This window comes from Natator depressus, chromosome 21 (assembly GCF_965152275.1).
Source record: "Natator depressus isolate rNatDep1 chromosome 21, rNatDep2.hap1, whole genome shotgun sequence".
NCBI lineage: Eukaryota > Metazoa > Chordata > Testudines > Cheloniidae > Natator > Natator depressus.
In genome coordinates this window covers 13,628,062-13,654,963 of record NC_134254.1, presented here as the reverse complement: position 1 = coordinate 13,654,963, position 26,902 = coordinate 13,628,062, and the positions used below count along the sequence as shown (strand labels likewise).

The window sequence follows — 26,902 nt, the reverse complement described above, 5'->3', positions numbered from 1 at the left end:
CGATCCCCGCTTCCCTCCAGACAGGGAGGGACTCACAGGGACTTGGGGCCGCAATATCGTCTTTTGAAGGTCTCCCCCACCCCTAACCCACCCTATTCCTTCCCTCCCTTCCTCCCACCCCACCCCGGTCGCCCCAGCTCCATGGCCCCAAACCGAATGTGCACAGCCAGCTCCAACCCTTTGCCCCCTGCCATAGACCTGCTGCAGCCAGGTGGCTCTCGGGCCCAGGGTGGTGGGAACCAGAGCCCCAGGTGAAGCAGGGGGGACCGGAGTCCATCATGTAACCCTTGCTGGTGGAGCTGAGCATGGGGGAGGGAGCCTCTCTTCTGGATCCTCCTCGCTGGCATGTATTGACTTGGTAGCACCCCTCGACCCTCACTAGAGCATGCAGCCGGCCCAGCGCGTGGGCTTACTCCACCACACAGAACACTCAAGCTGCAGGAGAGCCCTGAGCGGGGCTGCAGATCCGAGATATACCTGGGCTGCAGCGGTGAACAGTGGGGGAAACGCCACCAGTCCTGCACAGCGGTGGCTCCTCCCCGTGGCCAAGCGGCCCCGAAGAGCCCAGCAGGTCTCCTGGGCCTGCTCCCGCCCTCCCCTCCCTGGGGCTTCTGTTCCCACTGAGCGGCTAAGGGGCCTGCTTTGCCTGCAGGATTCTACAGACAATTCCCGCGTCTCCATCACCTTCTTCCGACTTTTCCGGGTGATGAGGTTGGTGAAGCTGTTGAGCCGGGGGGAAGGAGTCAGGACCCTGCTCTGGACCTTCATCAAGTCCTTCCAGGTGCGTGTGGACCAATCCTCAGCAAGAGCTCCATTAGCCCTGGCAGCAGCAGGCTGTTAACCTCGATATGGACCGGTCACTAGCTGGCACACACTTGGCATGTAGGTTACCCAAGCATCCGGGAGTTCAGGAGGAGCCAAGAAGGGCTTCCCAGATGCTCATTCATACTGGTGTCAGCATGTCTCAGAGCCTCAGTTGACCCCATATTCCCCAGACCAGTAAGATCGCCAGCTCCCTTGGACAGGAGCTTCAGGACTGGAGGGACCCTGGGGGTGCTCTCCAGCACCTCAGTCGTGGGCACCTGTTTGTGCTGAGACAATGCATGTCCCTTTCTCCCTGGCCCCCCCAGTGCTTGTCCCAGCTGCTGGGGTGGGGAGCTCCCTGTGCAGCAGGCTGTGGAGTGAGCGACAGCTGCAGGAACGCTGGAGACCGGGTGTTTTTAATGGCAGCTTCCAGCAGCAGACAGCCTCACTCTCTTGCCAGCTGCCCCGCTGGACCCCTGGCTGGCACCAGAGCTTGGTAGCTCCGGCCTGGAGAATTCCTACCCCTAAAGCAGGTGGGATCCACAGCGGGGATAGGCCACTCCCTCTCAGCTCCACTCCCACATGAGCCCTGGACCCTTTGTCTCACAGGCCCTGCCCTATGTGGCGTTGCTGATCGTGATGCTGTTCTTCATCTACGCTGTGATCGGGATGCAGGTAAGGAGGTAGGGACAGTGCTGGGGCCCCAGCTGGCGGGGTGTGGGAGAGTCAGGATCCAGGGAGCAGGGGTCACCCCTCAGGAGCGCCTGCCGCACAACGGATACAACCCTGCTGCCTTTCCGCTGGGGGCGGGGGTCTCAGAGTGCTCTGCAGTCACTAGTGAATCAAGCCCCAGCAGCCTCCCTGCCAGGGGGAGGTCACTGTTATCTGATGGGGAAACTGAGGCACGGAGCTGTCAAACTCCCTCTGCTTCACACAGCCAATCGGTGGCAGAACTGGGAACACACCCTGGACCCCTGACTCCCCGCGCTGTGCCCAGTCCACAAGGTCATCCTGCCAGGCCAGCCCTTTCCCTGTGGTTCCGGGCTGTTGGCTGGAAAGGAGCCATCGGGAGCAGTGGTGAGGCCAGGAGCGGGCGCGTGGGGTGGAGGGTAGCCACAGATGCCTGTGGCAGGGGGGGTTCCTCAGCCAGGGCAGCTGGGATCTGAGCATGTCGTTCACAGATGTTTGGGAAAATCGCCCTGGTGGATGGAACCGAAATCAACCGGAACAACAACTTCCAGACTTTCCCACAAGCCGTCCTGCTGCTCTTCAGGTCTGTGCAGGCCCCGCCCCTTCCTCATCCCACCGCATCCCTTTCCATCCCATCCCCTCGGTGTGCCTGGTACAGCCAGCCTGGAGCCACTGCTGGGGGAAGCCAGCCTGACTCCCCGAGGAGCAAAGACCCCAGGCTAGCCCCTCACTCCCACAGGTCATGAAAGGGCCCCTCGTGTGTGCCAAGAGGTTGCATCGGACCACAATGCACCAGTCCAAGTGCAACACAAGGACCTGGGTCTCCATACACGGAAGCAACAGTGAGGTGTATCCATCATGGCACTGTCATCCTGGCCATCCCCCGGCGTTGAACCCAGCACCTCCAGAGCTGAACATGGAGCTGCGCTAGCTTGTTCTGCAGGGCCACGATCCAGAGCCTCAAAGATATTTAGGCCCCGGAAATCAGTGGCATCGAAATACCTTTGAGGATCTGGGTGTAAGTCCCTCAGCTGGCAGCTGGCACAGGCTCGTCCGAGCCGCTGGGGACCTGGCACAGAGGGGGAAGCATGGCTCGCTGACCAGCCGGTTACGGTTGCAACAGGTTGCAGGGAAAATACACCGTGGGGTCAGGTTGTGGCCTGCGTGTGCCTTGGGGCCCACGCTGGGCTCCCCAGAACTTCCCCAAGAAGACACATGAGCCCTGTTGGGGGTGCCCGCAGACCCGCAGCCCATCAGTGGTGCCTGACTCTCAGGTCAGCTGGGCTTGGTGCTGAATGCAAGGCCAAGCTTGAGTTTTCCACCACCCAAAGATGCTGTTGGGCTGAAATTGAAAAGCTTTGTGGGACCGCGTTGATTTCAACACCAGTCCTGATGGCAACGTTTCCAAACGATTCAAATCAAAACTTTAAACATGTTTAATTCCTCCTAAGCTTAGGCTATGTTTCTATGCTTCACGTTTCCACATTGTGGAAATTAAATGATGCGCTAACATTTGATGTTTCAGAAATGAAATACTTTTGAATTTCCATTCCACTGTAAATTTCAAAATGTGGATTTTTTTCCCCTCTGGAATTGGTATAAAAGGAAGTGTCAGCATTCCCCATGGGAAGGAAACTGGTTTCTTACCAGTGCTAAGAAGGGATAAAAATAACAAATATGGTCTCTGGTGTTTTTCAGTCCAACCATCTCTGGAGTGTTTTAGAAACATCGCTTGTTAAGCCCCCTCCCCTGTGTGAGTTATCACTGTGCCCATTTCACAGATGGGGAAGTGACTTCTACTGTTGCATGGTGAGCCAGTGGCAGGGCCGGGAATAGGAGCCCTGACTGCCACTCTTCTGTTCTAACCGCTAGACTTCACTCTCTTCCCAAATCCAGGGATTGGACCCAGGAGTCCTGACTCAGTACCCTGTTTTAACTGCTGCATCGTACTCCCCTCCCCAAGTGGGGGCTAGCACCCAGGAGTCCTGACGCCTAGTCCCCTGCCCGCCCACCGCTGGGACTAGAACCCAATAATATTGATTCTCGGCTCCTGCTGTAACCATTAGATCCTGCTCCCTTCCTGCAAATCTCATCCCATACTTCCTGGGCAGGGCAGCCCTTCCCTGCAGAGCCTAGCGGGCATTCTCCCTTTCTCCCTAGGTGTGCGACAGGCGAGGCCTGGCAGGAGATCCTGCTGGCCTGCAGCTACGGGAAACTGTGTGACCCCGAGTCTGACTACGCCCCAGGGGAGGAGTACACCTGTGGCACGGGCTTCGCCTACTTCTACTTCATCAGCTTCTACATGCTCTGCGCCTTCCTGGTACGGTCCCTGATTCCGGATCCCCTTGTGTTCAGCTCCCGGCCCCTTCATTGTCCTGGACGGGAGAAGGGTGAAAATGGAGGCCAGGGACCAACCAGAGAGCTAATGCCAAGGCTTTCTCCCATGAGCTCTCCCGTGGCACCCCAGGTCCTGGGCAGCCCCAGAGCAGCCCAGACAGGGTCCGAAGGGTTCAGCGTGTTCTGCATTGTGCAGCTGCCATCCCCCTTTCTGCGAGGCTGAGGGCACAGCACGCTTCATTTGCCAGTGGCAGAAGGAAGGCTGGGAAGAAAAACCCCAGTGCTGCTCAGAACTCAGTCACCAGGAGGTGAAGTCCTCCACCCTCCAGAGCCCACCCCATGGTAAACTTGAGCTCCAGCAAGCCAGAGAGCCCTGCTCATGGCTCCTGGACTCTGGTCTCCCAGGGGGCAACCCATGGCAATGCTGTCAAGCCACTGAGCCACCCACAGTCACGCAGGAGGGGTTGAAATGAATGGGCTGCCATGCGGATTGAGGACAAATGTCAGTATTCGTCTTGCAGGGGCGAGGGCAGGACTCGCCTGTGGTTGTCACAGGTTTTACCAGCTGGGTATGAAATATTTCCAGGGCGCTACGGTCTGTTCCCTGCCCGACGATAGCAGCAGACTCTGCTGGCTTCAGGAAACCCTCTCTGCCTGGCCCTCACTCAGCCCCTGCGTGAGGGGATCCATCCACTGCCTCTTTTCCCCCTCTTTTTTCAGCCTGGGATCCTGTGGGGCACATGGCTCCCGGGTTGGGTCTTGCTCTGGTGAGAGCGAGGCACGTAAAAACCGTGTATTCTCCATGCAGTAATTGCGCTAGACAGGCTGGGAAACGCTCTCCAGCTTGGATTGGCTGCCCATTGCGTACTGCTGTAAGGACAAAATGTTCCTGAATCCACATGGCAGGCCTGGTCCCTGCATGATGGGTCCCCCAGGGCGAAGACAGAGAATGTCTGAGCCAGGATATTGGAGTTGAGATCTAGCAGGCAGGCTGGAGAGGGGAATTTTGTACTAAGTGTGTAATTTGTCAGAGGAGACCAACCGGTGGCAGTTTAGAGCACAGGGAAGATAGCGCGCAGCCCAGTGCCCTGCTGTCATTTTATATAAGCCCTTCACATTTGGAGACCCCATGTCCTGCCCTCTCCAGGGCTTTGTGGGACAGACACTCAGCTGACTTCAATGGGAGCTGCTTTGAGCTAGCTGAGGATCTGGCTCCGCATCTGGTCCCCTTCACGTATGCTCATCTCTTGCCAGATTATCAACCTCTTTGTCGCCGTCATCATGGACAACTTTGACTACCTCACGCGGGACTGGTCCATCCTGGGTCCGCACCACCTGGACGAATTCAAAAGAATCTGGGCAGAATACGACCCGGAAGCCAAGTGAGTGAGCGCTGGTCTATGGCTGGCCTGGGTCTGAGTGGCAGCCAGGGAGGCCTGCGGATTATTTCCTTAAAAGGCTAAGAGAAGTTAGCACAGCTGGAAGGTGCTGGATTGGCAGCCCGTGGGCCTGAAGTCCCCTATTTATCCACAGCTCAGCCATAGCATGGGTAGCGTCAATACCAAGGGCTGTGGCAGACTCTCCAGTGCTGGCAACTTTTAGATCAAGCCTGTATGTTTTTCAAGATGTGCATTAGTTCAAAAGGAATTATTCGGGGCAAGTTCTCTGGCCTGTGTTATATAGGAGCGTTGACTGGTTCTGTTCCCTGCTACCCAGAACGCACTTGTTCACAGACAGAGCCTTGAGCTTGAAGAATGTCATTTCTTCACTGCTTCAGTGAGCGATCAGTCCGCCGAAACAGGGCCCAACAGGGTTAAATCCAAGCGCACCCCCAGGTTCAGGTGCTCTCCTTGAATACACTGTTACAAAGTTATTCATTATATAGTGTATAAACACTTTCCTGCTTAGCGGAGATTAGTTTGCTAACTCCGTTGTTTACCTGATCAGGTTGCTGACCAAGATGATCACCTGGTTAGACTGCTGACCCAGTTGTTAAGCAGATCAGGTTGCTGGCTCATCTTTTCACCCAGCTGTTCTCCCTCCCTGCCAGACAATGTCCCAGCACCAAAAATATACATGCTACATATTACATAACCTACAAGGAGGTCAGACTGGATGAGCACAGGGGGCTCTTTTGGTCTATGGCTCTAAAGCCCTGCTGAGATGATCATCCAAGGTGCTAGTTATAATGGTGGCTTTCTGAGACCTTTTAAGAACTGGCCTGAGAAACAGCAACCCATTTAACGCAGGCCCCCAAACTACCCCCAGCTGGATTCTAGACCTGGGAGCTTTCCTGTCCCCTGAAGCATCCAGTCCCCAGTGACATAATATGTCAGCACTGTAGTGTCATTCTACAATGGCCTGCAATATGAAATCCCATTGGTTCCAAAATTATCTGCCTACCTACATACTTCTCTGCCCCCCATCTCTGTAGTGCCTGGGGGCCTCGCCTACATTAATGAATTTACCCTCACAGCAGTCTGTGCAGCAGGGAAGTGTCCATGTTGGAGATGGAGAAACTGAAGTACAAACAGACATAAAGCCCAGATTTTTCAAGGTTTTTGGCATTGCTGCACTGAGTTTTTTAATGCCTCACTGATTTAGGAGCCTAAGGTTCATTTTCAAAAGAGATTTAGGCACTGAAGAGCCAAAACTCCCATTGCCAGCACCTATATCCCTTTGGAAACGAGACTTTGGCATCTGGATCAGTTCGGTGTTGCATCACTCAGCGTAGCAACGTCTGATACCGTTAAAATCTGGGCCTAAGTGACTTCCCCAAGGTCACACCAGGCAGTCAGTGGCTGAGCCAGAGATCCGGAGCTCCTGCCCCCGCAAGCCAATTAACCCCACCCCCACCCCCAGCGTTTGCAATTCTACCACTGGAGCAGATGGGTAAAGCACAGCTGTCTCTTGACTCCTGCAGGGGAAGAATCAAACATCTGGATGTGGTGACCCTGCTGAGACGCATCCAGCCTCCCCTGGGCTTTGGGAAGTTCTGTCCGCACCGCGTGGCTTGCAAGGTAATAATCCCTTTGCAAAGGGAAAGGTTCCATTATTAACATGCCGGACGGCTCACCTCCCCGTCCCAACCCCTCCCTCCAGCACCCCCTGCAGCCTCTGGGTTCCCCAGCTCCCACTGAGCTGGGGAGAAATCCAGGGTTGGTTTTGAGTATCCTCATGATCTGATATCAAGGGTTTAATGGAGAAGGAGGCTTTTTGGGGGAGCGAGACAATTTAAACGGGCGGAGGCTGACACACTTCAGGTTTCCTGAATGATAATCTCCCATGGTACAGTCAGTCCAATACAAGGCGGAGGACCCCACCTCTGAGAACACCCCGAAGCTCTTGGTCAGACACAAATCTCAGCTAGAGATGGGTCCAAGCTGCACCGCTCAGCTCTAGTGTCCCCGTGTTTGGGTCTGGGGTTGGGGTCCAGGCCCTTCTTCAGCTTTGGTGGGTCACATTGTGGCTGCGTGAAAGCTGATGGCGGGAGTCCGAACTCCTCAGTGGGGAACGTGTCCTGTCGCCCGCAGGGGGCAGCTCTCCAAAAGCCGGGGCTGCAGAGGGAGCAGGGAGAGTGGACAGCGTGGCTGGTGTTCCATAGGCATCCGGCACTTCTTGCTGCACCCGCTCATTCTCCACAGAGCATGGGAGACATTTCTGACTCATGCCATCAAAGTGTTTTACAAAGCCACCCAGTTCCTGGGTCAGAGCTTAAGGCAGCTTTGCCATTTTAAACCAGCTGTGGATTCTGGACCACTGGGTGAAATTGCATGTTATCAAGAGGCCATGGGGTCTGATCCCAGAATCCTTTGGGTTGGACGGGCTCTCTAGTGGATCCTCTAGTGCACCCCGCTGCCTTTGTGGTTGGATGGATTTCATTGATCCCATCCCATCCCTGATAGAAGGATGTCTTCCCAATTCCCTCACCTTCAACATCTCCACTGGTGAGGCCATACCCACCATACGCAGCCTGCTGCTTAACCCAACCTGTCCGTAGAGTTATAACCTTTAACCTGACCCTTCCCATGCAGCCAAGGCCTCCATGGTCAGTCTTTGCTGCCTGGTGAGCTGTGCTCTGGAGAGTGTCCTTTGCACAAGTGCCGTGCAATAGAGACGGATCTCCGTTGTCATGAATATAAGGGGGACTCTCTCTAAGGGGGCTGCTGGACACAGATGGACCGGGAGGGTCTCTCTGGTTCCCTAGCTCTCAGACTGTGTTTCCATTGTCATGGCACCGCATCTCCCTGAGGCCTGGCCTGAGCAGTCCTGCCGGGGTCTGCTGCCGGGCCTGGGCGTGGGAAGTGCACTCCGGGCTGGGGGTGAACGCGGTTGTCGTTTGTTGTGCAGCGCCTGGTGTGCATGAACATGCCTCTGAACAGCGACGGCACCGTCACCTTCAACGCCACTCTCTTCGCTCTGGTGCGGACAGCCCTCAAGATCAAGACGGAAGGTGAGGGACGCACTCTGTCTGCTTCGGTGCCCTGCCCTCCCCTGCCAGCACAGCGCTGGCTGGTGCATCTATAGAGACTGCCTCCAAAATGCTTCCCTAGCTCCACCCATGCAGGGGTCCCTCCCCAGCACCAGCATGAGCTGTGAGTAATATCGGCTACCCTGGTGCCTTTCATCTGGGGACCTAGGGCCAGATCCTTTGCTGCTGCAAATCAGCACGACTTGACTTCAAAGGAGTTAAGCCTATTTACACCTGCTGGGAACTTGGCCCATTATACTTTAGCCTCGCAACACCGGTTGTGAGGTAGGGGAGGGTTGTGCAGGGATCCTTTCACCCTTCCGCAGAATGCTGCCTTCTTCTTCGAGTGGCGCCCCCCACCCGCGATTGGAGATGTTTAGTAGCAGTGCCCGTTCGTCCCGTGCATGCATTCCCGGCGTCCCCGGGCCCCGTGCTGCGGGTATGTAGAGCTGCACGGGCAAATGGCCCTCGGTTCCTTCTCAGCCACCCACTGGCCTGAGACAGAGCGTCAAGCTTGCCCGCTTCAGCTTAGCCTCGAGTTCTCAGTTCAAGGTTTAGTTTCGTTTACTTGCCTCTCTTCTTTATTTTATAATTGTTCCTCTTCTGTTAACTTGGGGAGGTTCTGCTTAATAGGCCCTTTTTTCCTCCTCCCCCCCACCTTCCTGAGGGGTTTGCCTTGGGGATTGTCATCCACCTGGTGTGCCGGGATTCCTGGGATGCAAGCCCTGCCTTTCCCGCTGGGAATCGACCCCAGTCAGCGACGGACATTGCCATCGTATCCGCTGTCTGGGACACGCCTACAATTCCAGCCAGCTCCAAGGTCTGCTCAGCTTTTAAAAGCAGATCTGAAAACTCCTGGAGAGTCAACTTAGGATCCCCATGATGGAGCTCTCCGTCCAGCCAACGGTGTTCCCTAGGGGAAGAACGAATGGATTGGTGGTTTGTCTCCCCACAGGTAACTTTGAGCAGGCCAACGAGGAGCTGAGAGCCATTATCAAGAAGATCTGGAAGAGAACTAGCATGAAACTCCTGGACCAGGTCATTCCGCCAATTGGAGGTGCGTCTTCCCATGGGTGATCCAGAGACTGTGTTCTGTTTGCCATCCTCCCTGGCTTATTTCTCCCTGGCACCCTCTGCCCGCCCCCCAGCCGCCCCACACTGCTCGGAGGGGGGCTGGGTATAGCCACTGGGCAGTGTTACACTCACTTGGCTTTCTCCCCTCCAGAGGACGAGGTGACCGTGGGCAAGTTCTACGCCACCTTCCTCATCCAGGAGCACTTCCGGAAGTTCATGAAGCGCCAGGAGGAATATTATGGGTATCGGCCCAAAAAGAACGCCATTGCTATCCAGGTCAGTGCCAACAGGTCTGGGGATCCCAGCTGCTCCTCTTGCCTGGATAAAGCAGCCAGCTTGTCCCTGCTGCACAAAGGCAGGGCAGGGCTCAGGAGGCAGAGTTGCCTATTGGATAGAGCACTGGCCTGGGACTCGGGAGACCCGGGCTCTGCCACCAGCGCCGCTGGGTAAGTCATTTCCCCTCTCTTTGCCTCAGTTTTCCCAGCTGTAAAATTGGGATAGTGACACTGACCTCAGTGGTAAAGCACATTGAGATCACCTCATGAAAAGTGCTCCAGAAGAGCAAGGTGGTGGTGTTATTATGTGCCAGGCAAGGTGGGAAGGAGGCCTAAGTATTTGAAGGTGTCGGTACTAGGCTGGCAGAGGAATTCTCGAGGGTGGCCGGAGGGGAAGCCCGGGGACAGAGCTGAACAAAGGGACATGGAGACAGGGGAATGGGCTGTGGGTGGAAGCTCTGCCCCTTAGAACACTGGAAATGGGGCTGCACAGGAGAGCTGGTGGATGAGACAGGAGAGCCCAAACAGATCTCAGTGTGTAAGGGATGGGACCCCACGTTAAGAGGAACAGTCCTGAAGTGGAGGAGGCTGGCCCAGCCTAAGGGAGAGCTTGGTGGCTGCCTCCTCGGGGCCTGGCAGTTGGTCTCCGCTGCACACAGCTTTGACTGGTGCCTGGACCGAGCTCTGGGCTTTCAAGGGCTTCCCGTGATGGAATCTCAGAGCTGGTGCCCCCGCACCACCCTTCCTGCAGCCCTGCTCCTTCCACGATGACCCAGGGTCAGTCTCTACAGGCAGCGCGATCTAGAGGAGTAAGCACGGTGGAGAGCAGCAGGACGCCTGGGTTCTTTCCCCACTCTGCCACTGACTCATTGTATAGCCTTGGGCAAGTCACTTCCCTCCTGTCTGCCTTGGTTTCCCCACCCATGAAATGGGGACAAAGAGGCAGGGAGAAGGGGAAGGTCTGAGGCTCATGTCACTCCCTGCCCCCCTTCTGGCTGACGGAACGAACAGCCCCACACAAGAGTTTCAACTGGAGTCCAGGCTCCCTGTGTCAGAGGTCCTGGGGGGCATGTCCCGAGCACAGAGGACTCCTCCCCTGGGGAGATGCGGGTATTTCTCTTGTCCAACCTGGAATGCAGCCATGTCTCAGGGCTCCCCCGGCCTCCCCCTGGGGTGTAGGAACATCCATCCCTGGGTGTCAAATCCAATTCCAACATGTGCAAGGTGAGATGTGCCAGCCCCCATGGCCCTGCAGGAGGGGCAGAGATGCCGATGCCCTAGACAGACCCCCCGCTCCCCGGCCCCATGACTCGGCTCATTTACCCTCTTCCAGCCCCATTGTGTGAAGTCACTTCTCTGTGTCCCCCTTTCCTCCCCACCCAGTGCACAGAGCTAGCGCCGGGGGAGAGGCTGCTGAACCAGCAGGCACCAGAGCCCCCCCTTTGGGAAGTAGGCAAGGCAGCCTGGGCTCGGTGGAGGCAGCTGGGGGGCAGGGCTGCGGGTTCGGGGAAGGAAGCTGGAGCTGCCAGGTAACCGGGCTTTGCTGAGCCTCCCTCTCCCCTTGCCGGGGGAGGAAGCGCTCGCCCTGCCACCAGCAGCCCCATGAGTGACCTTCCCCGTCTCTGTCCGTCCAACCAGGCCGGCCTGAGAAGCATCGAAGAGGAAGCCGCACCTGAGATCCACCGAACGATCTCTGGGGACCTGACCGCCGAGGAGGAGCTGGAGAGGGCCATGATGGAGGCAGCGATAGAGGAAGGGATATACCGGGTGAGCACAGCGAGAGGTACCACCCGCTCCCCCCACACCCTCCTCGCACGTACCAGCCCCACCGCCGGTGTCCCATGCGGAGCATCGTGTGCTGAGCGGTGACTGTTGCAGACAGGGTAGGGGCCCCCCAGAAGGTGCCAGGGGTGAGTGATGATGCCCGAGATCAGAGTCACATTGTCATGGCCGCTTGGTGCCAAACACTTGGGCAGGGCCCAGCTCTGTGTCAGCACGTGAGCCGGTGGGCGTGGCACGAAGCCACAAGCATGGGAGATGCCACAGTCTGTGGAAATGGGTCTGATCACAGAGGAGAGTATCAGTCACAAGAAACCACGTCACCAACTGGCTAAGTCGCCGTCACCGTCTCCTCTGTTCCCAGGCGTTAGGTCAGGGGTGAGCAAACTTTTTGGCCCGAGAGCCACATCTAGGTATAGAAATTGTATGGCGGACCCTGAATGCTCACGGTATTGGGGTTGGGGTGCAGGACGAGGTGAGGGCTCTGGCTGGGGGTGCGGGCTTTGGGGCGGGGCCAGAAATGAGGAGTTCAGGGTGCTGGAGGGGGCTCTGGGCTGGGGCGGGGGGGTAGAGTGCGGGGTGGGTGGGGGCTCCAGCTGTGGGTGCAGGCTCTGGGGTGGGTCTGGGGATGAGGGGAGGGGTTGGGTGTGCAGGAGGGTGCTCCGGGCTGGGACTGAGGGGTTCGGAGGGCGGGAGGGGGATCAGGGCTGGGGCAGGGGGTTGGGATGAGGGAAAGGCTCAGGGGTGCAGGCTCCGGGTGGCGCTTATCTCAAGCAGCTCCCAGAAGCAGCAGCATGTCCCCCCTCCGGCTCCTATGCAGAGGCGCGACCAGGTGTCTATGCTGCATGCTGCCCCATCCGCAGGCGCTGCCCCTGCAGCTCCTATTGGCCTACCAATGGGAGCTGCCGGGCGGTGCTTGGGGCGGGGGCAGCATGCGGAGGAGAGTCCTCTAGCTGCCCCTACGCATAGGAGCCGGAGCAGGGACCTGCCGCTGCTTCCAGGAGCCGCGGAGAGTGGCCCCTAACCCTGTCCCTGGCTGGAGCGGGGCAAGCCCCAAACCCCGCTCCCCAGAGGAACTCGAGGGCTGGATTAAAATGCCTGGTGGGCCGGATCCGGCCTGTGGGCCGTAGTTTGCCCACCCCTGCGTTAGGTGGAGCTGCGGGCTGGTGACCTGAGCTCAGGGATCTCTGGGTTCTAATCCCAGCACCGGTGTTATCGCCCTGGCTGTCCCTTCCCCCTTCCCTGTACAATGGGGCTAACTGTACTGACTCCCCCGGACCGCGGAGTGGATATTAACCAGTTAACATGCTGGAAGAGTGCTCATTCCTGGGATGGACTGGCTAGTGTGTATCGGCACCTCTGCCCGGTGCACAGCTATGTGTCACAGACCCAACACTGCTGACAGAGATTCCCTCTGCACTCCCTATGCTGGGAGCTTCCCGCTGGCTGTGGTGTAATGATAACCGTGGCAACCAAGGTACCAGCAGTCTGTGACAGCGTCCTGCCCCGTCTCGCTCCTCAGGGAATCCCTCGCGTTCAGAGCTGCCTGTGAGTGTGGAAGGGTTTATCCGGTAGGAGAGGCAGTGCTGCCTAGTGGATGGACTGGGACTGGGCTGCAACTCAGGAGACTTGGGTTCTATTCCCAGCTCTGCCATGGACCTACTGGGTGACCTAAGGCAAGTCACTTGTGCCTCAGTTTCCCCCGCTGTGAGGTGAGGAGCTGAGCCCCCTATTTATAAAGAGCCTCTGTAAGAACTGGGGCTGTTATTACTGCTGCCCTGCTGTGCATGACCTTAAATTCAGCCGCCATTACTGGCCTTTGCCGTCCCACCGTGGGCCCAAACCCATCCGGACCGTCGGGCGGCGTGCGCCACAGGCTGGGAGGCCTCGAGAAGCGCCACGGTCAAGGCCCGCTCTGACCTCTCCCCTCTTGGTTCCAGAGGACGGGTGGCTTGTTCGGCCATGTGGACTCCTTCATGGAGCGGAACAGCCCCCTGCAGCCCCACGTGACCAGCCAGAGACCCCTGCAGTTCACTGAAGTGGGGAGCGAAGACTTGGACTCCCCCGTCTTCCTGGATGACTTCCCCCCGGACAGGAACCCCAACACCAACAACAGCAACGCAGCCGCACGGTAATGCGCGATGGTCGGAGACGGCCCCCCAGGGCGCGTGGCGGGGGGCGGGGGGCCGCAAGGGGTTATGCTGTCTGTGTAAATGGTGCAGTCTCCATAAGAGAGGGACCCATTCATATCCCTCGACTGCACAGCTGCTGTGACTCGGGGAGCTTGGCGCTCGGGGACTGTGAGCGTGTGTGAACGGGTGCGGCGGCGGGTGCTCGCGTGCGTGCACGTGTGTGTGTGTGTGTGAGCGTGCACGCGTGTATATGTTGACGCTTGTGTGTGCGGGGCCAGACACTGGCCACCTCCCGCCCCGTTCACCGGGGGGGGAGGGGGGTGCAGTTTCTGCCTTCAGGTCTCAGGCAAAACCAGATGCCCGCCTTGCCCAGGTCTCGTTTACAGAGCATGGCACACGCCTCCCCATGGCCTGGCAGCTTCACCCCTTTCTACCCCAGTGGTTCTCAACCTATTTATCATTGTGGGGTGCCCACCTAATCCCCCCACAAGCCCCTATGCTCAGTGCTCTCTGCCTATACACCCCTCCACAGAGTGGGGGCAGAAGCGGAGAACTGGGTGTGGAGCGTGGGGCAGGGACCCTGACCCTGCACCCTGCTGTGCAGGGATCCCTAACCCCAACCCCTGCCGTGTTGGGACCCCAACCCAACTCCCACTGTGCAGGGCTGGGGTGCAGCCAGGACCCCGACCCTGGATCCTGTCAGGACCGCACTGTGCGGGGACCCAGAGCCCGCCGCGTGGCAGGGTGGGTGGCAGCTGGTTGCTTGGACCCAGAGCCTGCCCTGCGGCCTTTATCACACAGCTAAGCGGGCTGCAGATCCTGTTTACACCAGCAGGTGTCAGACTAATCCCAGCAACAGGCACGTGGCAGCTGCCGGGCTGTTTTACCCCAGAGGAAGATCTGGCCCCAGATTATCGGTGGGGCACTTTAGGGTCTAAAACAGGGCAGAGACCGATTTAGAGCAGCGGTGAGCAGAGCCGCTGCGACACTAGAGGGAGGCCGGGGGGCTCGGCCCCACTGCGAATTGGGCCGCGTGATTTCAGGCACCCAGGCTAAAGCTCTGGTCACTGGGGCTAGTTCTCTGCGCAGATGTGCCCCTTTTGTGAAGCCCTGGACAGCTGCAGGTGCAATGAATGACGCCAGCTGGCAGACTGCCCTGCCAACCCTCCGAGGCTGCCCCTGTGACTGTTATCCATATGGACGCTGCAAGGACCTTGGGCTGGCGTGCGCAGCGTGACTCCTTTGGCCTGAGCCCAGTTGTGCCCGTCTGTACGTGGCTCTCGGTTTCCCAAGCCCTTCTTCGCTCCCTCTGGCCCTGGCGGTGATGTTATATAGTCAGACAGCTCCAGAGACTGCAGAAAAGACACAGCGACCGCCCAGAGCGCTTGTAATTGAAGCATGACATGCCCCTGGCAGGGTCATCCACAGGGCTTGGCTGGACAGGGGAACCTCGGATCTGAACGCGTCGGCTGCTACTGCTTGAATTGAAGGAGTAAGGCCGGTAGCTCGGCAGCAGCAGGTCCAGGAATGTCTTTGCATGGTCCAGCCAGAAGGGGGCAATAGGCTGCAGCACGGTGCTAGCCTGGGGTCCGGACCCCTGGACAAAACAACACAGGAGGGCGGTGAAATGGGGGGACGAGGGTTACCCCACAAACATAACGGGGCTGTCTTCATTAGTTCTTCTGCTATCCGTCCCGGTGGGGGCTCCACCGTAGGAGGCGTGTGCCCTGGACTGGAGCCTGCGCCGTCGTGCTGGTGGGCCTGTGCCGGCTCCGAGCGACGGGATACAGGGATGTGGGGGTGTGGGGCAGGGCCCCCGACCCAGGCAGGCGAGAGCCCACTGCCACTCAGCTCCTTCTCAGCTGCCTGAGGCTCGGGACTGAGTTTTCCGCAGATCGCTGTGTTCTGCGTCCCGCCTTTCTCTCACCTCCGGAAAGACTTTTCTCGCGTATTTTCGTTTCTCATTTGTTTTCCTGCCCTATATTTTATGTTCATTTTTATTTCATTTGGCACATTTCTGTGCTCTTGGAATGGGGGTTCCCCACCTACTCCTGGACCTTTCTTTGTGCCGATCAGTCTGTTGTGCCTAAGGCCCAGGGGTTAAGCCCTGCCAGACTTGCCACAGATCTTTTTCCCGCCGTGACGGACATGGAAGTTGCCTGCGGTGTTTGGGGAACTCCCCCGTCCCCCCAGAGCGTATGGTCTGTCTGGGGTTTAAGGGCAGGCCCCAAAACAACAGGGAGATGAGACTAGCAGTCCTGTTAATGGGACGTGCTCTCGCTCCGGAGAGGGCCGCTTCCCCCCAGGCATTAGCATTGGCTCCTTCAGTCATCAGCCCAGCCGCAGCTGGGACCACGGAGACGAAGCCTTCGAAGAGGAGAAAGCACTCCTCCCCATCCAGAGACGTGGCAAAAAGGGGTAGCTCACCTCGTAAGACCCACTCACAGGAGCCCTCATGTCCCTTCAGGGGTACCGTAAAAGGGCCGACTGAGTCTGGTGTCGAGGCGTCGGTACCACATACCTGACCCTCCATGGCACCATGATATGCATGGGGCTACCACTCATCCCTTGGCACCGGCTTCTGACCCCAGCTCTGAAGTGAGACAGGACCCTGCATCCACCTCAGTAATGCAGCAGTCTCCATCTCAGAGTCCACATTTTCACCTCCAGCTGCCAGCAGCTGTCAGCACCCTCCAGCTCCTTCCAGGCCCCCGTTGTCTAAAGATCTCATCATTTCGGATGAGCCCGACTCCGTTGTGGTGGGATCTGTCAGAGCCCTCTCGCTGGTACAGCCTAGGCACCTGCAGGCCAAAACCCACCCAAGCCTCCAGCAGTCAGCACCAGCCACATTACCTGAGCCGTCACATAGCCTCTGAGGTCCCGGTACAGGAATCCATCCTGGTGCCATACCATCCGGCTCCCAGGGGTCCCTGTACCAAGGAGGACCCTAGAGAACCCGCCAGGCATCGCAGACCCAGAGACGATGACTGTCATTGGGGACACTCTCCCTGTTCCCTCCCCCGGTCAGTGGGAGTCCTGGGGGCCATTTTGGTGACCAGTTCTACAGGATGCCAAGAAGAGATTACAGGCACCCACTGGTCCCATTCCATCCATGGCAAGCAGCTGTCCGTCCCCTGGTACCATGCACTTCTTCGGTACCAGACGATACGCAGCAGGAGTCAGCGCCTCCACCTGAGGAGGTCTCACCTCCTTCAGCTGAGTCCTCTTCATCTGTGGACGAGGCAGTAACGCCACCCCCGCCCTCCTCTGCCAATGAGTTCGAAATGTTCCCGGAGCTCATGAAGAGGCCAGTGGACTCTCTCCAAATCCCGCTTGAGGAAGTCCAAGAGTCATAACGTTCTTTGGTGAATATCAATCCCCAAGGAAAGATTGCTCTGCCCAGTAATGAGGCATTGCTATACCCAGCACGCACTCTGTGGCAAGCACTGGCCACGATTCCACCCACCTGAAAGAGAAGTGATAAGAAGTACTACATCCCACCAAAGGGGAGGGAACACTTCTTTTCCCACCCTCGTCCTAATTCCGTAGCAGCCAATGAAAGGAGCCATCAGACTCGATCCAGACCCTCTCCAATAGACAATGAATCCAAGAGACTGGACGTACGGGGCAGAAAGAGCTACTCATCAGCTGCTCTTCAATTCCGTAGTGCCAGTTACGGGCCTGGGTGGTGAAATGGGACTTTACCACGTAATCAGAACATACACACTTCTTTGAACATCTGCCGTGAGACCAGAGAGACCAGCATTGTGGAGGTCCCATCCCGCCTCCTCCTGGGGGCAGTCAAGCCGGTTCCAACAGCATTCACCAGGAAAGGATTCTATTCCAACTACTTCCTAGTTCCCGCGAGAGACAGAGGGGGAGGCTGATTCTCGACCTCAGAAACTTGATCAACTAAGTTCTAGCACAGCAGTTCATCAGGGTGACACTAGCTCCCATTCTCCCACTGTTGGATCCAGGACACTGGCTCATTGCCCTCGACCTACAGGACGCCCATCACCACAAGTGTTTGCTTTGCTTTGTAATCGGAACAGACCACGATCAACATTGAGTTCTCCCTTCTGGACTCTCCACGGTGCTGAGGGTGTTTACGAAGTTCCTCTTGGCAGCAGCAGCTGGTCTCTGTCAATGAGGGATCTCGGTATTCCCATATTTGGACACCTGGTTGATCAGGAGTTGATCGCTCCAAGAGGTCCAATCAGCCATGGCCAAGGCGTTAACTTTATTCCAATCTCTAAGACATTGCATCAATCACAAAAAATCGATCCTAGCTCCAATGTAAAGGATAAACTGCATAGGAACTACTCGGGAGCCCACAACAGCAAGAGCCTATGTATTCTGGGAGACATCTTCCACCCTACCTGGCCTAATCTCGGTGCTACAGTTCAGCCCATAAACAACCATGAGGGCTTGTCTTCAGCTCTTGGGACACACATCTTCCTGCATGTTCATGACTTCCTATGTGAGACTCCATCTCAGATGTCTCCAGGATTTAGAACAGTAAAAATCCCAGACAGACACCACCTGTCCAAATGGGTCACAGTGCTTCAGAAGGTGTTGGATTCCCTTACATGACAGACAGACCCACAGAGGGTCTGTGTGAGAACCCCATTCTTGCATTGCACACCATCAAAGATCCTCATGACAGATGCTTCCTCTCTGAACCTCAGGGCATGGATCCCGAATGGCTCTCAACCATGGAGTTAACTCGCTTGGCTGCAGTTCAGTCAATTTGTTTGCCTGGCAGAAAGCCCAGTACCGGCAACACTTATCTCCAGAATGGAAACGCCTTCACTCTTGATGCTCTCTTTCTTCTTCCCAAGCCCCAGAAGTTCCCCTTTCCAAAATACTTGACCACCTGCTGGAATTAAAAATACTGGGTCTCTCCGTGCGCTCTGTTAGAGTGCAGGTGGCTGCTCTCACAGTTTTCCAGTCACCCATCCAGGGCTTCTTGGTTTTTGCCCGCCCTGTCACAGCCAGATTCCTCCAGTGTCTATACAACTGGTTCCCTCCTGTTTGGGACCCAGTGGGACCTCAACCTGCTTCTTAATGCTCCAAGGAAAGCCTCCATTGAACCAACGGCCACCTGCTCTCTCCTCCACATCTCCTTCAAAACTTCATTCCTGGGCGCCATTACTTCAGCAAGACTAATCGAAGAGCAGGGGACACTCCTGGCTGACACACTATATCCCCCCCTTTCATAGGGACAAGATTCTACTGTGTCCCCATCCCTGTTTTCTTCCTAAGGTCTCCTTGGAAGATCACATTAACTAGGAGATTCGCCTCCCAGTGTTCTACCCACATCCTCAGGTCTCCAGAGAGGTCTCAAGCCTTCATTCGCTGGATGTTCAATGGGCCCTTGCCTTCTCTGTGGACAGGAGTAGGTCCTTGCAGGCCTCATCCAGGCTACTTGTGTCGTGAACAGAATGAATGAAGGACCTGTTTCCAGTCCAGCCAGGGGTTGTCTGTGTGTTGCAGGTTGTATTTTAACCTGTTATGACAGAACGGGGGTGTTCCCCCCCACGGTGACAGCACATTCCACTGGAGCTCAGTCCACGTCCAGTACGTGCCCATAGCAGAAATCTGCAGGACTGCGACTTGGTCTTCTGCTAGCCTGTGCCAAGCATGTGCCATCTCTCCTGTTTCCAGAGAGGGCACTGCCTTTGGTGATATCGTTCTCCGAACAGTCCTTGACTCACCTCTGTGGCATCCCCTTTCCTCTCTGAGTTACTGCTCTGGAGTGTCCTGCGGCCACAGGGACGTACGCTCGACGAAGAAGGGACGGTGACTTACCTTACGTAACTTGAGTTCTTTGAGATGCTTCGTTCCTATGGGTGCTCCACACCCTGCCCCCCGGTCTCCTTCCCCTCCGCTGCGGCAGGTCTGGCTTCACAGCTGAGAAGGCGTTGAGCGGTGGCAGGCTCACGTTGCCCTGTATCCCTCCTTCAGAGCCCAAGGTGTGATTCTGTGCAGTGCCACACGACTGCAGTCTCCGATCAAAAGTGCACCGGCCCGTGCAAATCCTGTGGTGAAGCCACCCATCGGGCCAGAACATCTCAAAGCACCCAGGGTAACTCACCTCCCCCTCTTCACACTTAGTAATGCTGTCCTGTCTGTCTGTCCCCATTCACCTCCTCTGTCTATCCCGAGACAGACCCTTCTATCATAGAATCATGGAATCATAGAATTGGAACAGACCTCGAGGGGGCATCTAGTCCAGTCCCCTGCACTCAAGGCAGGATGAAGTATTAGTTAGACCGTCCCTGACAGGTGTTTGTCCAACCTGCTCTTAAAAATCCCCAATGATGAAGATTCCACAACCGCCCTGGGCAATTTATTCCAGTGCTTAACCACCCTGACTGTTCGGAAGCTTTTTCCTGACGTCCAACCTAAACCGCCCTTGCGGCAAGTTAAGCCCATTGCTTCTTGTCCTGTCCTCAGAGGTTAAGAAGAACAATTTTTCTCCCTCCTCCTCGTAACAACCTTTTATGTACTTGAAAACTGTTCTCGTGTCCCCTCTCCGTCTTCTCTTCTCCAGACTAAACAAACCCAATCTTTTCAATCTCCCTCACAGGTCATGTTTTCTAGACCTTCCATCATTTTTGTTGCTCTTCTCTGGACTTTCTCCAGTTTGTCCACATCTTTCCTGAAATGTGGCACCCAGAACTGGACACAATACTTCAGTTGAGGCCTAATCAGCACGGAGTAGAGCGGAAGAATTACTTCTCGTGTCTTGCTTACGACACTCCTACTAATACATCCCAGAATGATGTTTGCTTTTTTTGCAACAGCCTTACACTGTTGACTCATATTTAGCTGGTGATCCACTATGACCCCCAGATCCCTTTCCGCAGTACTCCTTCCTAGGCAGTCATTGCCCATTTTGTATGTGTGCAACTGATTGTTCCTTCCTAAGTGGAGTACTTTGCATTTGTCCTTATTGAATTTCATCCTATTTACTTCAGACCATTTCTCCAGTTTGTCCAGATCATTTTGAATTTTAATCCTATCCTCCAAAGCACTTGCAACCCCCCCAGCTTGGTATCGTCCACAAACTTTATCAGTGTACTCTCTATGCCATTATCTAAATCATTGATGAAGATTTTGAACAGAACCGGACCCAGAACCGATCCCTGCGGGACCCCACTCGTTATGCCCTTCCAGCATGACTGTGAACCACTGATAACAGCTCTCTGGGAACTGTTTTCCAACCAGTTTTGCACCCACCTTATAGTAGCTCCATCTAGGTTGTTTTTCCCCAGTTTGTGTATGAGAAGATCTTGTGAGACAGTATCAAAAGTTTTACTAAAGTCGAGATACATCGTGTCTATCGCTTCTTCCCCATCCACAAGGCTTGTTACCCTGTCAAAGAAAGCTATCCGGTTGGTTTGACATGATCTGTTCTGCTGACCGTTATCACCTTATAATAGTGTATCCATCCATCTGTCCATCTCCTTACACAGCCATCCATTCAGTACCTAGAGTGTCTATCTGTCCAGTCATTGTTTCTCTCTCCAATACAAGTGGAGTTTGTGCTTGTTTTTATTAATATGATTGGGAGGGGGGTGTCAAGCCAGAGGGGAGGGGATGAGCCCAGAGGTGCTGAAGAAGAGGATGGAGGGGCGAGGAGGAAGCTGTGGTAGACAGAAGGCAGGAGGTGGTGAGGGTTTCGCATGGTGACTGATGCTTGCGAATTGAAGCCCTTGGAGAGGTGGCTGGGGGGTGGTCCCTGCGCCAGACTGATGCTCTTTCCTGTCCCTGACAGGGTGCAGTACGAGAATGAGCTGCGGGGGGAGAGGATGCTGCCGGCATCCTGCCAGCCATGGCCGCACTCTGCCCTGGGTCAGTACCTGCAGCATCATCGCACTGGGCACGTCCTGGCCTTACCGGGAGGGGTGTCCTGGGTGGGCAGTGACATGGCCTGGGGAAACTCCCGGCTTGCCAGATGTGCATGGGGTGGGATCCCATGTTTCACCAAGTGACCTGGAGGATGGACCCTCTTTTGTTAGAGGGTTGGGAGGGAGGACACCCTTTGATTGGGGGGACCCCATAAGGCATGGGAGGGAGGGGCCCCCTTTTATGTGGGGGTGGGACTCCATTTTTCACCAAGGCAGCCGGGGAGCCCCCTTTTATCGGGGAACAGTGGCTGTTTCTTCATGGCCCTAAGGACGAGCTAAGCAATAGAAAGAGAAGCCGACACTGTAATTCCCTGCAGTGGCGAATGCAGATAACCTCCTTCCCTGGAGGTGCCAGTTCTGGGGGGGGGGGTCCTTTCCCCAGGGCACCATGGCCCTCAAAGGGAGGTGAAGCAGGAGGCTGGATTTCCTGGGGTGCTGCAGGCCGAGTCCCCCCTCAGCCGGCAGAGACGGGAGGTCGCGGTGGTTTCCAGGAGGGGGCATCCAGGATCTCCGGTTTCCCCTCCCCATGCGCGGGCCTCGCTGGGGGCAGGGGCGGGCTGGGTGGAAGGCCGAGGGCAGGCCCGTGCTCTGCTAGTACCGCGAAGCTCTTTCCCTGTGAGCTGGGGGAGCATCTGGTTCCCTCTGCCCCTCTCGGGGGATCACCGGGGGAGGGGGCTCTGCTGCCCCCGCACTAGTCAGTCCCTTCCCAGCTGGCACCCCCTATGCCCCAGGGCCCCAGCAGTGTCCTTCCCATGGGCTCCCCACATGACACCCCCCTTCCCTTCCCCTCAGGCCACAACCGCTCCTTCCGCCTGGAGAAGCTGCAGCGGCAGCTGGACCGGAGGCGGGCAGCCAGTGTCGGCGGATGCCCGGGGTGCGGGCTGCAGGTAAATGGGGCTGGGGTATCATGTGGCTCATCTGGGGGGGGGGCTAGTCCCCCTCCCACTTTGGGCTGGCCAAGACAACTGTGCACTGGAGGCACCGGGCCCCCTGGGGCCAGCTGGCAGGAGATCCCAGCGTGGCATCCGCCCCAGCCCGGTTGGCCCCTGGGAAGCGGGACGGAGCCCACGCTCCTGGCCCATCCGCAGCAGAGACGCGGCCACGGGGCTGGGGGAGGCTGGGGATGTCCCGGTGACCAGCCACGAGCCACCCGAATGGCTCGGGCGCAAAGAGCACCCCTGCCCTCTTCCCAATGGCCACTGGAACGGCCCACAGGCCTGGAGCCTCTGCCGGGGCCACCGGTGGCCAGGAGTGGGGATGGGCGTACCGGGGAATGGAGGACTGGAGCGGGGGTCATGCCTTGTTATAACCAGGTAATCATGGCTCCACTATATAAGGAGATGAGGCTCTGTAGCCTTTCCCCTTCTTTGCCCATTCCCCGGCCTTTTCTGCCCTGCGCTCCAGAGGAAAGGAGAAGGCCCCTGGGGCTATGGACAGGGGGCTGTTGCTAGCCTGGGGCAGTTGGCCATTGACTCTTCGGGAGCCGAGCTCAAGCGGTTACATAACCCCCACTGCTAGCATTTCCCCTGCCTTGTGCTGGAGGCCAGGGCCCTGTGGGAACATGGCCCCAGCCCCCCCGGGGCGAGGATCGGGTGACATTGCTATTCCCCTGCCTGGGCAGAGAGCGACGCCGCGGGCCCCGGTAACTGGGCTGTATCCTGGAGCTCAGAGCGTGGTCAGCTAGGCATCTGTTGTTGGACTGGCCCTCGGGTTCTGTGCCCTCGCCAATGATCGCCACCTTTCCTTAAACTAACCGGGGCGCCCGGCTCTTCCCGGAGCCCAGCGGGGAGCAGGGCAGGCGAAGGTAGCGCTGTCCGAGTGCCGGGTCATTGCCCCGGAAGAGGCTGCGCTCTTCCTCCAAAGGGGTGCCACCGGGCGGCTAGCGGACGCCACGGCAGGCGAGAGGGATCCGAGCGGGTGATAGTGTCACGCCGGCTGCTCAGCAAGCCCGGGGGCAGGGGGGTGGCCCCTGGGCAATTCCACGGAGCAGCACCCACCTCGCCCACTCGCCGAGGCTGTTGCAGCAGGTTCAGAATTGCTCACCCCCCAGGATGTGACTCTTGGCTGCTTCTCCGCCCAGCTGCCCAGAGAGGAGGTGGTTGCCCGGGAGCGGGGAGCGGAGCTGAGCTCCGAGTGCCAGCTGGATGGTGGCCATGAGGCGAACGGGGAGGGAGATGCTGCCGCCTCTACCCCGCCCACCAATTTACTCATCCAGGAGGTAGAACTGGGGCAGCACCCTGTGGGGGGACTGGCTGGGGTGGGGCTGGAGAGACTGTTCCTGGGGGAGCGGTGAAAGGAGGAGAGGAGCCACAGCTCCTGGAGGGGGACGGGGTGAGGCAAGGGGGCAGAGGCAGGATGGGACGGGGGGCGTTGCCAGCCCTGAGCCTCCGGATGGGATGGGGAGCGGAGCTCAGCCCCGGTTAGAGGGGTCGAAGGTCATCGACAGGGTGGTGAAGTAGAGGCAATGGGGGGACACGGAGGGGACCGGAATGGGGTAAAAGCAGAGATCAGTAACGGTGCTGGCACAGCGGTATGGAGGGCAGAAAGCCAGCTGTGGGATAGACGCAGGAAGGGGGCTGCGGGTCGGGATTGAGGGGCACCGGCGGAGCTAGGGGAGCCCAGGGCTGGGCTAGCAGGGGCTGCGGGTCGGGATTGAGGGGCACCGGCGGAACTGGGGGAGCCCAGGGCTGGGCTAGCAGGGGCTGCGGGTCGGGATTGAGGGGCACTGGCGGAGCTGCAGATGGAGAATTTGCCGTGCCCCTGCTCACACTTGGCTCTGGGCCCGGTTCTCTCCCGAGCGTGAACGCTCCCAGCTCCACGTGTTTGTTCCCCGCTGGGAAACGCAGGCGTCAGCCGCCCTGAGCCCAGGGGTGGTTTCTGCACAGCCCGAGCAGCCGGGCCGTGCTGATCCCTTTCTTCTGCGGCAGGCTCTTCTCTCAGGGGGCCTCGGCGCTCTGGCCCGCGACCCATCCTTTGTGACGGCCGTGGGAGCCGAGAGGGCGGCCACCTGCCAGCTGGAGATGGTGGTGATGGAAGAGGCCGCGGCCGAGTTGCTGAGGGGAAGGGAAAGCCCGGTGGGAGCGGAGGCCGGTTCCACCTGCCGACACACCTTGGCCACGTCCCTGCATAGCTCCCGGGAGCCCAGTATGCCTGGCTCCCAGAGGCCATCTCCAGCCCCCACCAGTGAGATGCCGCCAGGGATCCCCCTCGCCAACGGTGCCAGCCAGGAGGTGCCACCCCTTTGTGGGCTTTGAGAGGGAAAACACAGCACCATGGGAACACAGCACCATCCCCTCCCACGCCCAGCCCTGACTGGTTGCTCTCTGCCCCGGGCCAGGCAGATGGGAGCAGAGAAGGACTCGCCGGGCTGTTTGTGGAGGAGCTGCGAGGGCCTGATCTCCGGGGGCATTTCCTACTGGGGTGTCTGGCGCTGCGTGGGCTGGGTGTGCCCCCTGCCCTCCCAAGAGCTGAAACGTGTGCGCCGGACGGGTCATTAAATCCCTGGCACCGCGATCTCGCTGCTCCGCTCTGTCCTTCTGGGCTCTGGTCTTTGATCAGAGGGGGGCCAGCGGAGACCCTTGGGGGCCTGCTTTCCAGCGGTGCTGAGCACACGCAGCTCCAGCCAATGCCAGTGGGTGCCCGTCCCTCTGAACGCCAGGCCCCCCAAGGGTCTCCAGTCAGGCCTGCCGAATGAGCGGCCACTTTCCAACCATGGGGCTGAACGCAAATAGCAGAGTCGGCCCTTGCCATCTAGACCAGGCAGGTGCTACAGGTGGGGGACGAGGGCCAGTGAGGGGAAGGGGGAGATTTTCACTATTTATCTCGCTCCCTGTGACATACCGAGAGGCCTCACCTCTCATTGTCATGTGAGCCTTTGCAAATCAATGCCAGGGTGACTGGCTGAAGGTCACGGGGGGGGGGGGTTCTGTGGCCAGCGTGGGAACTGAACCCACATCTGAGTCCCGGCCCGAGCCTTAACCACAAGCCCCCGCTTCCTCTGTCTGTCCAGGAGCCACTGGCTGAGCCTGCCCTTGGCTTGGACCCTGAGCTTGGAGGGGCAGCTTGCCCTGCGGTGATTTATTATTGCTGTTACCCTAGTGCCTAGGAGCCCCCGTCGTGATGCTCGGGCCTGTGCCAACGCAGGACAGAAAGAAGGTCCGTACCCTAAGGGGCTGGCTCACCACGAAAGCCCTGGGTCAATCTCCCTTCTCGCATTGTCTTCAGCCAGGACAGGTGGCATTTCTGGCCGATGAGTAAAATCACACGTGTGTTTTGTTCTAATCAGCCTAATAAAGAGCAGATTTGGTGCCTTTTGTGTTAAATTTCCCTGGCTGGGTTCAAAAGTGGGGCTGCCTCGCTCTGTTCCAAGCAGGAATAAGTGCTCTGGGTCAAATCTAGCTCAGATACAACACCCATTCTGTGTGTGTGTGTGTGTGTGTGTAAATTAACAATTAGAACAACATTCTGAGTGGGCTGGATTCTGCTGCATTTGGATGCCTCCTTCCAAAAATGTGCCCTAACTCCACCACAAGGCAGGGGCTTGACACAGGAACAGTGGGTTGAAATTCTCCAGCCTGCGTTAGACAGGAGGTCAGACTAGGGGAGCGCAGGGGTCCCTGCTGGCGTAAATCAGCATTGTGCCATTGCTGTCAATGGAGCTGTGGCAGCTGAGGATGTGGCTTCTCTGTCATTCGCTGATAATCCAGCCCAGTTCCTTCTACGGCGATGAACCAGAGCCAAATTCATTCGTACCATGAAAGGAACCAGATAGGGCTTGAAAGTCGCGGAGGGAGCAGATGGGCCGGGGCTGGGATTTGTAGCGAACGGCTGATCTGCTGAATTCGTCCTCTCCCTCACTGTGCAAAATTGCCCAAGGAGCCCGACGCCGGGGACTGGGCTCTTGGGAGAGTCTGGCCCGCCGTGACGTCCAGGGGTCCGTGCTGTCCTGCCAACATGGAGTGATCTGGGACAAGGCCGGAGACACCCCAGCCAAGACAGCATTGCCCAGGAGGGGCAGAGACCAGCCAGTGCTGCCAGGACGGCACTTCTGTCATGGTGAGCGGTGGGGGGGGGGCTGCACGGCACCCTCTGCTGGACAGTGCTTCTTCTCCCCTTTGGCCCCCGGGCTGCGCGCTCTGTTTTGAAGCAGCACAAGCCGGTCGCTAGCCCAGTCCCCAGCTAATCTAGATTAAAATGCAGAGAAATGATGGGTCCCACGAGACGTGCTGAATCAATAGAGCCCGTCTGCTCTCGGCCCTGGTGTTTATTTGTTAACTTAATAAACGGGAAGTGGCTGTCGCAGGGACCATCTGCGGCCAAGCCCTGGCAAGTGACAGCAGGGGGTTCCCCCCGGGGAGTGAGGGAGGGGAAAGGAGCCAGGCAGGCAGAGGCTCTCTGCAGGTGGAGAGCCGGGGAGTTGGCAGG

At 57.7% G+C, this 26,902-nt stretch overlaps 1 protein-coding gene across 1 annotated transcript in view; it reads left to right on the top strand.

The window, feature by feature from the left end:
* CACNA1S (calcium voltage-gated channel subunit alpha1 S) overlaps positions 1-25,233 on the top strand; it is an 87,079-nt gene extending 61,846 nt beyond the window's left edge. The window contains exons 29-43 of the mRNA XM_074935826.1: positions 653-781; positions 1,414-1,479; positions 1,986-2,077; positions 3,655-3,814; positions 5,086-5,213; positions 6,755-6,851; positions 8,182-8,284; positions 9,258-9,359; positions 9,528-9,652; positions 11,290-11,418; positions 13,371-13,561; positions 21,346-21,422; positions 22,271-22,365; positions 23,529-23,696; positions 24,406-25,233. Coding sequence (XP_074791927.1) covers positions 653-781; positions 1,414-1,479; positions 1,986-2,077; positions 3,655-3,814; positions 5,086-5,213; positions 6,755-6,851; positions 8,182-8,284; positions 9,258-9,359; positions 9,528-9,652; positions 11,290-11,418; positions 13,371-13,561; positions 21,346-21,422; positions 22,271-22,365; positions 23,529-23,696; positions 24,406-24,732 — 1,989 coding nt within the window. The 3' untranslated portion in view covers positions 24,733-25,233. The remainder of the gene's footprint in view (positions 1-652; positions 782-1,413; positions 1,480-1,985; positions 2,078-3,654; positions 3,815-5,085; positions 5,214-6,754; positions 6,852-8,181; positions 8,285-9,257; positions 9,360-9,527; positions 9,653-11,289; positions 11,419-13,370; positions 13,562-21,345; positions 21,423-22,270; positions 22,366-23,528; positions 23,697-24,405) is intronic.
* Positions 25,234-26,902: the final 1,669 nt, after the last annotated feature.